General features: G+C 37.1%; 2 protein-coding genes across 3 annotated transcripts; one reads left to right on the top strand and one right to left on the bottom strand.

The window, feature by feature from the left end:
* Positions 1 to 7,213: 7,213 nt before the first annotated feature.
* LOC112171232 lies at positions 7,214 to 8,004 on the top strand. The gene is made up of 2 exons (XM_040507966.1): positions 7,214 to 7,408; positions 7,510 to 8,004. The coding sequence occupies exons 1-2, from the start codon at positions 7,402 to 7,404 to the stop codon at positions 7,911 to 7,913; spliced, it is 411 nt and encodes a 136-aa protein (XP_040363900.1). The 5' UTR covers positions 7,214 to 7,401; the 3' UTR covers positions 7,914 to 8,004.
* A 1,899-nt stretch (positions 8,005 to 9,903) lies between these two features.
* On the bottom strand, positions 9,904 to 16,078 carry LOC112173743 (protein PIGMENT DEFECTIVE 338, chloroplastic). 2 transcript variants are annotated; one of them, XM_024311427.2, is made up of 8 exons: positions 15,110 to 16,078; positions 14,769 to 14,843; positions 14,621 to 14,692; positions 13,544 to 13,624; positions 13,321 to 13,418; positions 12,328 to 12,453; positions 10,518 to 10,566; positions 9,904 to 10,434 (listed from the first exon to the last, which is right to left on the bottom strand). In XM_024311427.2, the coding sequence occupies exons 1-8, from the start codon at positions 15,980 to 15,982 to the stop codon at positions 10,279 to 10,281; spliced, it is 1,530 nt and encodes a 509-aa protein (XP_024167195.1). In that variant the 5' UTR covers positions 15,983 to 16,078; the 3' UTR covers positions 9,904 to 10,278. The 2 variants fall into 2 exon arrangements, with proteins under 2 accessions (XP_024167195.1, XP_040365107.1); XM_040509173.1 differs by lacking the exons at positions 9,904 to 10,434; positions 10,518 to 10,566 and adding an exon at positions 10,588 to 11,460.
* Between the last annotated feature and the right edge of the window lie 818 nt (positions 16,079 to 16,896).

Genomic DNA, 16,896 nt, shown 5'->3' on the forward strand with positions numbered 1-16,896 from the left:
TCTCTCTTTCTTTCGACCCCCATCTCATCTCTCTCACCAACTTCATCCTTGATTTCTTCACTATCCACCATGCCTCCATATCCATAGTACCTATTGGTACTCCTCCACGACCAGCCGATCCGAACACCAACATCGACGACGACGATACCGCCGCAGCCTTCGATTTCGAAGATGACAAGGATCACCATCCCCAAAACAACGCCATTGTTTTCCCACTCGCAACTGCTCCCCAATGGCGAATTGTGAACCAGGGGCAGAGGGGAGTGTCGTCACTCAGATTAAACGACGACGACGAGGGTTATGAGCGGCTACTGGCGGAGGTGGCGTCGGAGTCGTGGTGGCGGAAGTGGTCGAGCGGCCTTGATGGTGGCGGTGGCCGTGCGTTCATCGACGACTTGGGTAAAGATTAGATTTTTTTTTGGTGGTAAATTCTGGGTGTGTGATATTGAGGATGGTTGATGTTATGGTTATTGGGTTTGTGATTGTGATTGGGTGTGTTCACATTGAAGAGAAGCAAAACGGCTAGCTTGTGGAGGGAGGACCAGCCGCTGGGAGGCTCGGATAAGGCGGCGGAGACAAGATCGGAGACGACGAAGCAATGTTCTAATCAATCTGTCTGGGCTTTTACTTTCTAGGTTTTCAATCAATCTCTCTCATGAACATCTCCATTACTTTCTGGGTTTTCAATCGAAGAACCTCAAACTCTTGGTTGCTCTCTTCCTCAAGCAGCAAAGCAGAAACTCATGGTTATTTTCTGGTTCGATTTCTGATTCTTCAAGGTTAAAGTCTCTCTCTGAAACTCTTGGTGAGTTACTGAGTTGAAATTGGAAGTATGTAGCTTCATACTATGCCTCAATTTATATTTAGGGATCAGATTTTAAAATGGCTTTGTTTTCGATTCGAGTCATGCAAAAATCATGTATGTAATCTAGCCGAAATTATTTTTGTTTATGTTGTTTGTCTGGAAATTGAATTGCAAAGGTTATGGGGTGAGGCAAGAGGTTGTGGTGGCATACGGTGCTCTTTGTGCTATGGTTTGTTCAATTCCTATAACTTCAAATGGAAGACAGAACCATGTTATGCTTGGGAGCTTGGTTGACCAATTCGTTGGTTGGGCGCTGCTGTTGCTTAGCAATTTCACCATGATTAGATTTATCGAGCTATCGAATTGTATTGGCTTGTATTGTACTATTGTATGATTAAAATCATTAAATTGGGGTGGGTGGCTGGTGGCTGATGACGTTGTCAGGTAAGTAAGGAAATGTGGTGGCGGAGCTTGCAGCGGAAGTTGCGGCGGTTTGGCTAGAGGAAAATCCCAGAAGAAGAAGAAGAAGAAGAGAAAGAAGAAAAAGAAATGAAAAGATGAAGAAGAAGAAGAAGAAGAAGAAGAAGAGAAAGAAGAAAAAGAAATGAAAAGAAGAAAAAAGAATTAAAAAGGGTAAATTGGTCATTTTACTTTTTTTTTGGGCCCACGTGCTTGCCACGTCAGCAAACAGACGGTCCCGTTAGGAATTTTTGACGGAAGTATCACCTTGATGTCAAAATACGTGTTTGGGTATCACATTGATACTTTTGAGAGTTCATGTATCAAATTGGCCTTGGCAGCATAGTTTGAGGACGGTGACTGAATTTTTCTCTTATATGTTTTATAATAAAATTAAAACAAACTTAATATCCCCCTAAGCACTAAGCTTATCCTTGCCTAAGCAATTAGGCCCCACCGCTCACCTACTGCCAATTGCTATTTATAACATTGACTAAAACTAAATTACACATAAGAGCAAGTTCACCCGTTGGGTCACTTGGTCAGTTACTATTCATTATTTTTAGTGTTTATTTCCACCATTTGGGTCACGGGCATAGTTTTCAAACTGACATGGGTCATCGAGTCAGTTTGCAGGTCACGAAATTGACCCAAAAAGTGACCCAGGTCAGTTTGGAAATTGTGCCCGTGACCCAGAGGGTGGAAATAAACATAAAAAGTAGTGAATAGTAAGTGACCCGGTGACCCAACATGTGGACTTACTCTAATATTATATCTTTTTCAGGACACAAGAATAACAAATATCACCTAAGTAACTCTAGTTTACTAATCATATACAATAATAAATAGTACAAAATTCTGAAACTAAATAAAAAAAATCATGAACTTAGGACCCGAAGCTTTCCCTGTCGTTTCACTTATAAAATAATAAATAAAAAAAATTAAAAAAGCATAGAACTAGAACTACAGAGCAAGTCTAAAAGTCCCATATCTTCAGGTTTATACTGCCCCCAAGAGCCTTGAGATGGTACAAGGGCTATCCAGTCCCAGCTCAAGTGGAATGTAGGGTCTGAGAATAGTACCTAGAAACTATGCTAGATAATAGACACAGCCAAGTCCATCGAGGAAAAACCTTGTATTGAGACGCACTGCATTGGGTCATGAAATAGCCATCAGCCCATCAGAGATGATGGAAGATGTTAGGGAAATCTGTAAAACTTTGATGTCTTTTAATAAAGCCTCCCAGTTAGGCTGAGTTCCAAACCCCTTAAATAAAAAAAAAAAAAAATAATAATAATAATAATAAAAGCCTCCAACACCAATAGTACAATTGTGGGCAACTTCAGTCGTCATAGTCCACACCCAAGATTCAAGTGAATAGAGAATGGCCCATAAAATCGAAAGACCCGATGATTGACCAAAAAACGTAGATCCATCATCAAGTTTATACTCATACCAGGAAGAGAGTGTTGTGCCGCCACCATCAAGACAAAAGAACTTGCTGCTGCCAAGGCGACATCACCGCCAAAAGTTTGAACGTCAATATGATACATCATACATGTAATGGGAGATTAGAAAATGAAATCCCATGAAAATCAGTCATTTGCTTCACCATTAGAGGCCTAGGGAGAGTCAAAGGATTGGAGAGTTTTCAGCTTCCTTGAATCATAAAATTTGGCAGGAAGCTGAAAACTGCTGATCTTTACAATAACATGAAATTCTAGCTACCATTAGAACAGATTTCACATGCACAAAATCACAAGTTCTTAAATCCTAATATCCACCTAACAAAAAATAAATAAATATATATATAGAGGCCGGTTCTGAAGAGGACGTCCGCAACCCAGAAAAAGTGCGGACATCCCTACTCCGGCTTAGAGAATGCGACGATGGCTGTGCTGCGGTTGCCGGACGAACACTCTGGACATCCCGAACCAGTTTGTAGTCGGGTGGACTCGCCGGCTACCACTTTCCAATCGACCTTGATCGAAGTAGTACTTCTTTTTAAATTTCTCCAAAACTGCCGAAATTTCCGTCGAAATTTCCGTAATTTTGAAGTACCGAAACGAAATTCATATGCTATATCATTTCCGTCAGAAGTTTCCCGAAATTTTCCGTACATTTCCACGAAATTCTTAATTTCCGAAATATCTACACACACAATATATATTTAAAAATTCATACCGAAATTTTGTCCGAAATTTCTCTAAAATTTCTGTTAAATTTTTATGTCACCTACAATGAATTTTTACTTCATACTTTTTTTTTTTTGAGAAGATAATTTTTACTTCATACTTTTATAGAGAAAATATGAAATTTTGATTTTTTTATTATTATTATTTTTTTGCAATCAAGTTGAATACAATAAAAAATCTTTTTGTTTTTATCTGGTACAAAGTTGAATGCTCCAACCATAACATGATTTCCTTTTTGCTTCGTCTCAAATATTGTATGCTTCATACGCTGTAACATCATATTAGGTAATTCCACAATATCTGATATATGGATTGCATGTGGAAATGGAACAACACATACACATACAATAACCATGTGATGAAGCACGAAAATCATTTCCAAAATTCATGTACTTGGGAGCAGTATTATATGATACTAAATGAAAGTAGTTCAACTAGCTACATCGAACCACATCATAGTAGCTTTTATATTCCTTTTGTTGTACTTGTTCATTTTCATTCACGGGGTTTTGGTTTTACGTGTCCCGCCCCACCCCCTTGTAATTTTCTAATTATTAAAAAAAGTAAATCATATTTACATTATCAATATACAACACATTATCAATACACATAGATAAAAACAGTAGTTTAGCAATCTACTACAGTACTAGTTAATTACTCGTCCATATAAAATATCATAATTCTATTATAAATGTATAATTTTAGAGATGTTACATTGTAAATAGGTTTATTATAAGTTAGTTTAGTCTATGTAAAAGTTTCATTCAAAAATATCATTTTATAAATGAAATTAATTTGATTTCTTTATTTTTAACCGAAATTTCCACCGAAATTGAAACTTTCTCCAAAATTTCCTTGAATTTGAAGTATCAAAATCGAAACCGAAACCGAAACCGAAATTTGAAACCTTGGATCGAACTACCATTTTGCAGTCGACCACGCTGCCCAGACCTCCGACCTCGATCTCTTGGCCTTCGTTTTCACTACAAACTGGTCTGGGATTCCCTTGGCCTCCGTCCGGCAAGAGACGAGCAAGAGGACGTTCGCAACCCAGAAAAAGCGCGGACATTCAAAAAAAAAAAAACTCACTTTTTAAAATAAATTAGGTCAATTTTTTTCTCTTTTTTCTCTCACCGTTTCTCCAAACTCAATCAATCCCAGACGTCAGACGAAAAGCTTTCGTTGCAGCCGTTCTCCTCTTCAACTCTCCACTCCAGGTACGAGCCCATCCTCTATTCCTCTGAGTCTTTGTTATTTGGTCTTTTGCACCTCTTCATTTTTAATTCATATGCTTTTTGTTTTTAGTTCATAATTGCTTAATCAAATCCATGAGTTCCATGCACTATTGCTGCTTTATTTATATATACTATATTAGCTTTCTGACATTGTTTGAAAGGCATAGATGATAGATGTGTTGCTATGTTAGGTGTATATACATATATAATTAACCCCAGCGGCATCTTCAAAGAAAGGCTTTGAATCAAAGCCACTTGCTTGCTCTCACCGAAAACCATAAAAGATTCAATCTAGGTATATATATATATAAAATTTTAATTGACCAAGTGGCCAACATTTGACCGGGATCATTATTATTGGATTCTTTGTCAGTTTCTTAAATTGTATTTTTCTTTTCCAACTAAGGTTTGAGATTATGGGTTTGCTTGTTTTTGCTGATCAATTGGCTCTTTGTTTTATTGTTTAATGCATTGTTAAAGTAGTGTTTGTGTGCTACTTGATTTTATAATAGATAGTTGCTTACTTGATTTTATTGTTGCATTTATCAACCGGTGATGGTTAGGTATTTAAATATAATGTCTGATCATAATCGACCAACCAAGAAAGCAAAAACTCTTGATTCTTGGCTCAAGAAAATAAGAGAAGATCAGAATAGCAGTACACCCTTTGCATCTAATGAGCATCATCATGTCACTTCTCCTATACTCGAGCCTAGAGAGTTTGCTTCTACTGCTCCTGCATCCAATACTGATAATACAATACTCAATGATCATCATCATGTCACTTCTCCTATACTCGAGCCTAGAGAGTTTGTTCCTACCGCTTCTGCATCCAATACTGAAAGTACAATACTCAATGAGCATCATCATGTCACATCTCCAATACCAGAGCCTAGAGAGTCTATTCCTACTCCTCTCGCATCCAGTACTGATAGTGCAATACTCAATGAGCAACCTCACGTCACATCTCTGACACTTGAAGATATAGATTTTGTTGTTGGTGATTTGGAATGAGATCCAGGGAAACAAATTCAGATATATGAATATCCTGTTAATCAGCGTGACCACATTCGATGTGGGTATATAAAGTTGGGGTCATATCAACCTAAACTTTTTGAGTATCCAAGAGTTCGGTCAGGAACCCAATATCGTCGGTTCAATTATTCATGGTTCACAGATTGGCCATGGTTAGAGTATTCTCCTTCTAAGAATAAAACATTCTGCTTTCCGTGCTTTCTTTTTGCAAAAGGTCCAAAAGTGAATCCTACACTAACTACTGATGGGTTTAATGACTGGAAAAGAGTTAAAGATGGAAGGAATTGTGTATTCTTAAATCACATTGGAGGTCCATGCTCATTACATAATAATTGTGTGAGATGCGTTGAGGATTCTAGTTTTTGTATTCTTGTTGATGAAGCACGAGACAACCATTGAATCTGTTCGTTTTCTTGCAAATCAAGGGTGTGCTTTTCGGGGTCATGACGAATCTATAGATTCAAGAAACTGTGGCAATTGTGTTGAACTTATAAAGCATACTGCGAAGTTCAGTGAGGAAATTGCTACAGTTGTGTTAGAAAATGCCCCCAGAAATGCTACATACACCTCACCCACAATCCAAAAGCAGATTTTAAATGTTCTTGCAAACAAAGTGAGAAAGCATATTTGTGGAGAAGTTGGGGATTCTAGTTTTTGTATTCTTGTTGATGAAGCACGAGACTCATCTCATAAAGAACAAATGGCTATTATTTTAAGATTTGTTGACAAAGAGGGTTTTCTAAGAGAACGGTTTTTTGATATTGTGATGGTTGAAGACACTACTGCAGAGACACTTCATCAAGAGATATCTAAAGTTCTTCTACATCATAATTTGCAAGTTGAGAGAATGCGAGGTCAAGGGTATGACGGTGCTAGTAACATGAGAGGGGAATGGAATGGGCTACAAGCATTATTTTTGAGGGATTGCTCATATGCATATTACGTACACTGTTTTGCTCATCAGTTACAATTAGCCCTGGTTGCAGCTTCAAAAAAAGTTGATCCTATTTGGGTATTCTTTTCTTCCTTGAGTACGATTGTCAATGTTATTTGTGCTTCTCCAAAACGTCTCAATGAATTTCATGTTGCTCAAGTAATGCATATTACAGAATTGGTAGTAGCAGGTGAGTGTGAAACCAGTAGAGGACTTAACCAAATTGGTACCTTGCATCGACCTGGAGCTACTCGTTGGGGTTCTCATTTTACTTCTGTTTGTGACTTGATTGATAAGTATGATGTGACATGTACAGTTCTTGAATTTATTATGGATGATAAGTCCATAGAGTCTTTACGTGCGGAAGCTAGTGGTGCTTACAATGCAATTAGGTCATTTCAATTCATATTCATCTTGCATTTGTTGAAAGAAATTATGGGACTTACTGATGTCTTATGTCGAGAACTGCAACATAAATCTCAAGATATCTTGAATGCTATGAATCTATGGAAGTTACAATGAACTCTCTTCAGAAATTGAGAGAAAATGGTTGGGAAGATTTTCTTGAAAAAGTGGAATCTTTTTGCAAGCAACATGATATTGATATACCTACTATGGATGGTCAACACAGTGTGAGTACACGTCGCCGTTATTGTCAGCAAAGAAGCATAACAACTGAGCATCATTATCGTGTTGACATATTCTATGCTGCAATAGATTTTGAGTTGGTGGAGTTAAATGGCAGGTTTAGTGAAAGAGCAAAGGAACTTCTTATTCTTAGCTCATCTTTGGACCCTGTAGATGGTTTTAAGGCATTTAACATTGATAATATTTGCACTCTTGCAGAAAAATTTTATCCTCAAGATTTCACAAGACAAGAGTTGCATATTTTGAGAAGCGAGCTGATCATTTATGAGTCTGATGTACCTCATCATGATGTGCTAAAGAATGTGACTACTCTTTCTAAGTTATGCAGAGGATTTTTTGAGACAAAAAGATCGCAGAGATATCAAATGATTGATCGGTTGATTCGTCTTGTTTTGACTTTGCCAGTTTCTACAGCAACTACAGAAAGAGCATTTTCAGATATGAAACGTGTCAAAACAATATTGAGCAACAAGATGGAGAATGACTTTTTGGCTGATAACTTGATTGTCCACATTGAAAAAGAGTTGGCTGAGAATTATGATACAGATTCAATAATTAAAGATTTTGCTTCTATTCAAGAGCGTAGGGTGCAGTTTGAGTAGGTATGTTCTTTTGTCTTAAACTTTTGTTATCGAACTTCTATCAAATGTTATAATGTTGATTTCTTTTAATCAGTTAACTATTTGATTGTTTGATATGTGTTTAATCTAAGATGTGGTTTGTAAAACTTAAAAAAAAAAAAAAAATAGTAAACTTTTATTAAAATTTTTTTAGCCCTCCCCATTCTAAAATCCTAGCTCCGCCATTGTATACAACCTTTCTCGACTGCGGACGTCCCTTCCTAAGCTAAGGAACGGATTTCCAGTTTTGACCCACTTTTCCATTTTCACATCTTAACCATTAAGTTTTTAAGTATATATGAGTAGATCACTTCTGCAAATTTTCAGCCAAATTGATGACCGTTAAGACATCCAAAACTGCAATTTACCATTATAAACACAAACGGTTCCGGTTCGACAGATTCGGTTCGTTCGTGTAAATTGCAGTTTTGGATGCCTTAACGGTCATCAATTTGGCTGAAAATTTGTATAAATGATCTATACATTAGGACCTAAAAACTGAACGGTTAAGATATGAAAATATGATCGAAAAGTGGGTCAAATATGGAAATCCGTACCTTTTGCTTAGGTACGGATATCCGCACCTGAGCAAAGTTGTATGTGTGTGTGTATATATATATATATAGACACACACACACACAAATACAAATTGCACATGTCTGACTTCTTTATCAAATAAGATATAATCTAAGAATTCAATTGGATTATAGATTCATGCTAGTCTGAGTTTTGAGTTTGATCTTGATGATGGTAAAATGAGTAATCACCAACTAAATGATTAAACGAGTAAATGAGGTGTGAGAGTTGAAATTCCAAATGAAAATATTACTTTTGGGTTCTTTAAAATTAAAGAAAGTAACTTCATTCAGGATCGGTTTAGTGCCGAAATGGTACATCTAGATAACCCAATTCACTAGGGTTTATTGTTAGTAGCTCTCAGAAATGTAAAAGTTTCACATATTTTTCGGGAAGGTAATAGTGTCGCTGATTGCTTAGCTAATTTTGGTGTGGATAACGTGGGAGTTCATTGGTGGGATTCGTGTCCTCCTTGTGCAATTGCAGCCTATTCCCGTGATTTAACTGGTTTTCCCAACTATCTCTTCAGTTTTTGAATGATCAGTGGCTATCTCCAGGTTTTGAATCTATGGACCAACGTCAACGGTAGCTTTCCCTGCTATTCTCTCAATTTGAAAGCTGTTGTTCTAGTTTTGGCTCAATTTGTGGAGCTACTTTGCTGCGGGTGGTATACCTTATCTTGACTTATTCTTCTCGTATTGCTTTGTTCATATGTTATTGCTTTCTTCATATGAGCTGGTCAATGGAGTCTATGGCTACTGTTTGTTCGGCCATTTAATTATGTATCATCAGTGCCTTGACTTTGTGGGACATGGAGTTGATAAAGCAATTTGGCTTGCTATGCACTTTAGTAATTGATGCTACCTCTGCAGAAGCACTGGTTTCTGTCATTGGTTTCTGGTTTGTTGCTTTTTGGCCTCCAAAGACTGTTTTTTGTTGGTCCTTAGAGCAAGTCCACCTGTTGAGCTTCTTGACTACGGAAGTGACCATTCTTGACATTTTGTGAACAGTGTCTGACCAGCCAACCTCAATAGTGGAAATACAAGGCAAAAAAGCAGTGAATAGTCTTGACCAGTCAAGCTCAACGGGTGGACTTGCTCTAATTTTAGGGTGTCCTTAGTAGCTCCCAAATTTTGTTTCGGGTTGTGCTTTTTTGTTTTTGAGAGGGGTTTTGGTTTATGTCCCCTCTCCCCTATTGTACTTTTTTTTGTTTTTTATTTAATAAAACTAAAATAGAGGGACATGCAGTGAATTTCCAGGTGTAGTGGCCCCTTCCCTTTTACGAGGAGGGTAGACGCTTCGCGCAAAGACCGCTAACGAGATGCTAATATTGCCTAATCCTCTATTTTAAATTCCGAAAAAAAAAAAAAAAAAAAAAAAAAAAAAAAAGTAAAAGTAGCTCACAGGAAGAGTAAATGAATATGATCAGTTCCACGAGTGACAACTTACAATAATATAAGAAATGCTAGCAACTCATACAAAAAGAAAGAAACAAAAATGTAAAAAACAAGAACTTATATGATTTACAAAATTCGGTAGTATGCTCAAAGGGATAATCAGGTTTCATGCTGTGACTCTTATGCATTTTGCTTCTGTACCTTTTCCAATTGGTCACGAGCTAAACGAAGTAAATGGCCCTTTAATGACTAATTTCACAACAAAATCTTCTACCCTTCCTCTTAAGGGATGTGAGAAGCATGGTGGGCAGTCAAACAGTCCTCTTCATATTTCAGATACCATAGGGCAACCTTAAGCCTTGGCTTCGTTTTCATTACTTTTCAAATTTGAACCACTTCCAATTTGCATACATGTTTAGTCTATCAAAAGGTAGAGAATTGCCTTGAGGGGATTCTGACCTACGAGATAGAACAGCAGGCAGCTTTTGCCTATACTTTTTTGCCATCAATTCAGCCTCTGAAAAAAATTTCTGCCAAAATGAAGAAATATTAATAAGGCACATAAAAGCCAAATGAGTGATTTCAATTGTGAGGAAAGAGATGATATGCATACCTCTTTGTTTGATACAAAGAGGCCAGGCTCGCTCTCAAGGTCTGCAATGCTGTTTGAGAAAAGCAAAGTTGAATTCCAGATTAGTTAGGGGTTTCCAACCAAAATGAATTACATTAAGAAAATAAATAAATAAATAAATAAAACAGTAACGACAATAACTAGCTCATAGAACACCATTACCTGCACTCTACAGTCCAATTCAATTGAATAATCTCAAACAATTTGGATTGGACAATAAGGTTAAGTTAAAAAAACAACAAACAAAATAAGATAGAATGTATTTGAAATAACTGTGTACAGGAATCATTTGAAATCCGTGTGTTTTCCTCCTTTTCCTTCTAATTCAAAACCTATGGGGTATATGGATTGCTATAGTCTAGTCAGGCAATTGAACCAAGGGCTGAACTAAATCCTGGGTCTGAAATTATATTTCCAGAGTGACCTAAATCCTTTGCAGCGTATAACAGAGATGTACCTTTGTCATAGTCACAATCACAAAGGAAACTCAAGAAACATAAGGTAAATTTTATATAATTACAGAAAGTACAAATCACATCTGAGATGAAGTTTAATTATACACACCACTGAAACCGCTCATCTACAAGTGTTTTTCTAGTGCAGAACCAGTCTGAACTACCTTTATAGCGGTTACAAGTTATAGCAAGGGCACAAATAAAACTAAGTGGCAAACAGAAGACTGCCAATCCAGGCAGTCATGATACGTACTTCCTGCAAGGGCAAGAACGAAATAGAAATCCTTTGGTCTAGTGGCAAGTGTCCTCATTATAAGTGGGAGGTCCCCAGTTTGACAAAAGGACTACCAATTGTTATGTTATATTACCTAACTTGTGCAGTTATGATGGACAAAATTCAACAGATCCATTTCTGAACAACTTACCTAAAGGATCAAAGTTGGTTAATATGCAGGTTCCATACTTTACACCTAAGAAAACATAGAATTAATTATGGCCAACAATATAGAGGCCAGAAACAATTGCAATATTATGATTCTCTTGGCAAATGAAAATGATATACCTTTAACTGATTTTATCTTAAGAGACAGGCAATTACATGATAACCCTTACATTGGGCCAGCTCATATATCAAATCCCTAGAAGAACTCCTTTGTCCAATTAAATCTAGTAAAATTCCTAAACTAGGATCTTCATCAGAGATGGATTTTGTAGCCCTTCCTTAAATTGGCTAATATTGTAAAGTGATTCCTGCCATTCTTGTATATCTTTTCAAGGGTACCACAACATGTATAATATCTAGTACTGTTTGGATTGACTGGAACTAAATGATGTCTGACATTTGATATATGATATGTCAATCTTGGAACAATATCTACTACTGATTGGATTGACTGAAATTAAATGTTGTCTAACATTTGATATAAATGACTTCTAATGGTCAACTTTATCCATGAGATCAAGTATGATCTTCATATCCGAGGACATAGCCATTAAACAAAATAATTATAGAACATTTTTTCACATAATAAATTGTTTGTACAAAACAAGAAATGGAGTTCTGGCAATAATCATGGTATATCCAAGACCATTTGGTCACCAATCAGAACACGACACCAGTTTAATGGTCAAACTGTTGGTCAATCCACTTGACCAAAAGGTGTTTGTAGGTTAGAACTAGAAGTGTGGTAAGTACTGAGTTTAATAGATTGGACCAGTTATTTAGGTCTGGGATTCATATAATCACTCAAGAATAGAGAGAACAATGATGACTTCACTAGGTCTGAAAAAAAAATAGTGATAATAATAAGAAAATAATAATCCCAATTCTTACATACCTGAGAGATATTTTATCAGGAAACATCGACTTCACCACTAGAACTTTGATCTTCTCATTAACAGAAAGTAGGTCACCAACAGAAGTAATTCGAGCACGAGTGATGTTTGAGATATGCAGCAGGCCACTGAGAAGAAATAAGAAGGGTTCAAAGCAATTACTATCCACTGGTTACAAACATGACAAAATTTAATGTACACATTTTACTTGTTTAATCCATCTAGAGTCTTAGATACAAAATACTGGGATCAGGAATGTAAGATATAGTATAATCGATACTATTCAACAAAGAACAATTTTCAGCACCATTATACATTGTCATGACAACGTGAAAGCAAATAGATGTGAGTGAAAGGGTTCTTTTTTTGTTTAATTTCATTCTTTTATATATATATTCTCAAATTGGGTCAAAACTTTTCCTACATATAACTTCTATACTGATTCAAAAAAATTCCTAAGCAAAAAGGTAACCTAGCAGCCAAACATGTATGAAAAAAAAACATAGTGAATGTTAAGATTATCCATTTTCATCATTGAATGTCTAAGACCATACATTCTAGTATTCTACTATCACAGGACCATAAAAATCATAACTGATACTCTTTTTTATATCTCAATTGATACATTACTAAGTGATTAATTTACAAGAATATCAGTTATCATTTTCAGCAATCAGGAAAATCCTGAAAATTTCAGAAGGATGCAGTCTTGTATGGGCAGTAGTAATCTTGCTAGGTATAAGTTGCATAATTACATTCCTTTTTTCAGTTTGAAGCCTTGGAATCTGTATTTTATTTCTTTGGGTCAATTGTCACTTTTTCATGCATTAGGGCCCATCCCTTAGAGGAAGATCAATAAAAGAATTATTTTCATCCTGGGGTTCAAATTTTGGGAAAGTACTCCACACATATAGCATTTACTTCTTTGCAAAGAGGCAAAATCAGGGAAACTATGTGCCACAGTCTAATATCGACACAAGTATCAAATTCTGTACCTTCTGTTAGTTTCACCTATCCTGACTTGGGCTCCATAAGGAAAAATTTTCTTAACAGTCCCTTCTAATAGTGTTCCCTCTCTAAGGTTTAACATTTCCTGCACAATTATATGGCAAACTGAGATCAAGTTTCAAAAGTCATAAAAACGGTTTAAAATTACGAGGAAGCAGATTCCAGGTAACAAAAGAGCATGAATCAAATAAAATTCACTATAGAACTGACCCAAGCTTCCCTTTCACTCAATACTAAGTCATTCTTGGCTTCGTCTATTCGAGTGATCTGCACATACATCTGGCATCCCACCTATACCGAGAAACATAATTTGTAACTAGAAAACAAACAATAAACCTCTTCAATTATATAAAGAATAATTCGTGTTCCAATTATTAGTATAGTCAAAGTATCAAGTAGATAATGACTCTTAAAACTCACAACCTTCTCTATTGGAGAAGGAAACAAGGGCAAAGAAGATAGAAGAGAGGGACAACAAAATTAATCTTTCAAAGGGAAAACGATTAGTTTATAAAGAGAAGAATGGGGAACATGGCCGCACCCCTTCTTGTCGCCATTCCTATTCACAGTACCTGTTCTGCAACCAGATGCTTTTCAAAACTGAATAGCAGAATCGTACTTAAGTTTTACCAACAAGAAAGATTAAATGGTCATATCCTATTCTACTGAAAAGACATGAAAGAAAACTTATTATAAAACTTAGTTATTTATTTTGCATCTACGAAGGTGAGAATATGATTTGTACATGAGTTCCAACAACATAGAGGCTTAATTTACATTAAATAAATTAAATATTAAATTGCAAAAGGCCAGATCTATAGTTCTGTTTAAGGCCTCAATTTGTATAAGTACACCCCTGAACCTGGGATTTCCAGCATCCTCAATGCCCCAGCCCATACCCTTTTATGAAACACTTTTTTTTAAGAATGTAAAACCGCTCGAGTCTGTAATTACATGTGCTTCGAGTAAGACCTGAGCTCGCCATACACCATTTTTCTAAATATATAGAACATCTTTTAAGTTCGGATATGCAACTTATATTTAACTCTCTTGATAACACTGTTGGCAACTCAATGTAATTCACGTGTTTGACATATCTTAAAATTGTTGTAGTAAGAAATACACCATTAACATGACATCAGCATTGACTGAGGGATCAGATGCATCAGCATAAAGAAGTACAAATCAGTCCTGAGTAGCTAAATGAAAATTATATGAAGACTCACAAAAAGAAAAGGAAGATAGGAAATTCCATGGAAAAGAAAATCCAAAAAACATTCAACATACGTTCTCTTTCAGCTCCGTAAAGTTGTTCACTCTGCTCATTAACTCAGCTTTTGGAAGGAAAGCTCGCAAACCCTGAAAATCCAAGTCATATAACTGGCATTTCTGAGACAAGTGCATGTTCCTATGAACTAAAGTCAGAGACACGAACCTCAACTCTCGTAAGAAGGCCTCCAGTATTCCATTCTGTAATTCTAACGCTGATAGGTTCATTGAGTTGCTTTATCTGTACAGCACATAGCAAAAGCTTCAGATAAAGCGTGGATTTCATTCTTACCAAACTTCATCAATTACAGATTAATGAGATAAATGCTTACTCCCACAAATAATGAGGAGAAAATCAAGTATCACAAATCACAGTAATAATACACTTCCTGACAATTTATAAAGAGAAGCATCTTACTGATAAGAAGCCATGCAACAAGCACATAGATATATCATGTAAGTTTCCATATCACCAAACAGAAAAAAGCAAAAAAGCAAGAAAAGAACCTGCCTCACTCGGTGCCAAGCAATCCTGCGGAAGAGCCGCCTTGTCGAAAGCAAGGGCCGACCGCTGAGCGTTCTCCCAAGAACCTCAGCAAACAAAATAGTTCCAGTTTCCACAACAGGCTTCCCCGGCATTGGTGCCCCTCTCACAGCTTCACTCTTGACAATTCCCATCTTCCCTCGAACCATAAATTCCTCGGCACCATAACTTGTATCACAAAGCAAGTATTCCATCTCCTTGTCATACAAAGGTAACACCTCCTTAGTCAACATTGTACCTAGTAAGTCTGCCCCAACATTCACATCAAGCTTATTCTCATTACCCGACACAACAACACCAACCACAAAATCACCCGGTTTCGGTTCATAGTACTCGACACTAACCTTCTCAACCTCCTCATTTTCATCATCCACTTCACTTTTCTCCTCAAACACTTGTACTTCATCACCTCCCTTTTCTTCTACTTCCTCCACAGAATCTCTTGGCGTGAAAAACTTCAAAAACGGCGCTAAAGCCTCGTTTTTTACCGATTCTTTATCTACTTCTGAAGCAGACCCATTATCCATAGGAACTGGGGAAGGCTTGTTTAGCAACTCAAGCTCCTCGTTTTCTTCCATTTCCACCCCGTTCGCCTTATGGGTACTCGGAAAAACATCGAAAACATCATTCCTAGAGCAAAACGTGATGGCCGAACTTCTCCGAAGTGGAAAAATCTTGGAAATTACGAGTCTTGTAGGAAACCCAAATGAGGTATGAATTGGAGGTTTTGGAGTTGAGTAATTTGGGATGGTTGGTCTTAGTGTGTGGAAGGTGTTAAGCGGTGGTGGTGAGTCGGGAAAAGAGAGAGACTTACAGGGGTGGACAAGGAGTAGCATAGCTTTTTGTTTATGTTGGTCACCTCATTAGCTCTAACCAACCTTGGAATCGACCATTCTGTGTAGCGTGGCCTCCCCGCAGCCAGTTTTATCCCTTCAGCTTCAGTGTGATATTTTTCTTTTTAACCGAAGCGTTTATATATCACCGCTCATTATCAAAAGAAATGGATTTGGTCCCAAAAAAAAGGAAAAAAAAATGTACATCTGAATAATATTGAATGAAATTCAGTTTAATCTCTCGGCTCGAAAATCAGTTTTTTTTTTTTAATCACAATGGTTTCTGATCTTTCAAATTGCATCAATCGCGTTTAAATTTCAAATTCTCCTTCAAATATGATGTCACGTGCTGAGTTGGAACCGACATGGAGCCCCACTTTTTAGCCTTGGACCCTCTAAGAAGAGTAAAATGAACATTTTGAGCCTTTGACCCTCTCGATATAACTTTTTCTCAATTCGATCAAAAACCATAACTCTCAATCAGACTCCCAAAATCCAACTCAATTCCCTCGACCTAACTTGCAATCTGCCTTCCGAATCAGACCCAGAGTGTCAAAATCGAACCTTTCCTCTATTGATGGGCCAATCAAGGTCTGCAAGGACAAATCAAGACCCTCACCGTCGCCTATGCCGACTACGTGCTCGATGTCGTGCACTAAAACCATCAATGGCTACCATGACTTCAAGATCAGCAAGTTTAACAAAGACGAAATCTTACCATTGAGGTGCAAGAAATCGAGCCCTCTCTACCTTGAGGTTCGCTGGAGCTTCTTCTCGCCTCGGCAGACTCTTCCCTCACCTTCTTTGCTCCGCCACGGAGGCTCTGAGGAGCAAAATGTTAAATTCCAAATTCCGACGAACCACCACAAATTGCGGCTTACCACCACTCACGGTGGTGCCATATATTTTCCCGTCAT

The sequence above is a fragment of the Rosa chinensis genome, chromosome 6 (genome assembly GCF_002994745.2).
Source record: "Rosa chinensis cultivar Old Blush chromosome 6, RchiOBHm-V2, whole genome shotgun sequence".
In the NCBI taxonomy this organism is placed as follows: Eukaryota; Viridiplantae; Streptophyta; class Magnoliopsida; order Rosales; family Rosaceae; genus Rosa; species Rosa chinensis.

What these genes read in the sequence shown, in the direction of transcription:
- LOC112173743 (XM_024311427.2), bottom strand. Translation starts at nt 15,982, where the DNA reads ATGCTACTCCTTGTCCACCCCTGTAAGTCTCTCTCTTTTCCCGACTCA. An exon ending in CTTGGCACCGAGTGAGGCAG is followed by an intron (nt 14,844 to 15,109) that starts GTTCTTTTCTTG and finishes TGTGCTGTACAG; the next exon opens with ATAAAGCAACTCAATGAACC. An exon ending in GCCTTCTTACGAGAGTTGAG is followed by an intron (nt 14,693 to 14,768) that starts GTTCGTGTCTCT and finishes TTGGATTTTCAG; the next exon opens with GGTTTGCGAGCTTTCCTTCC.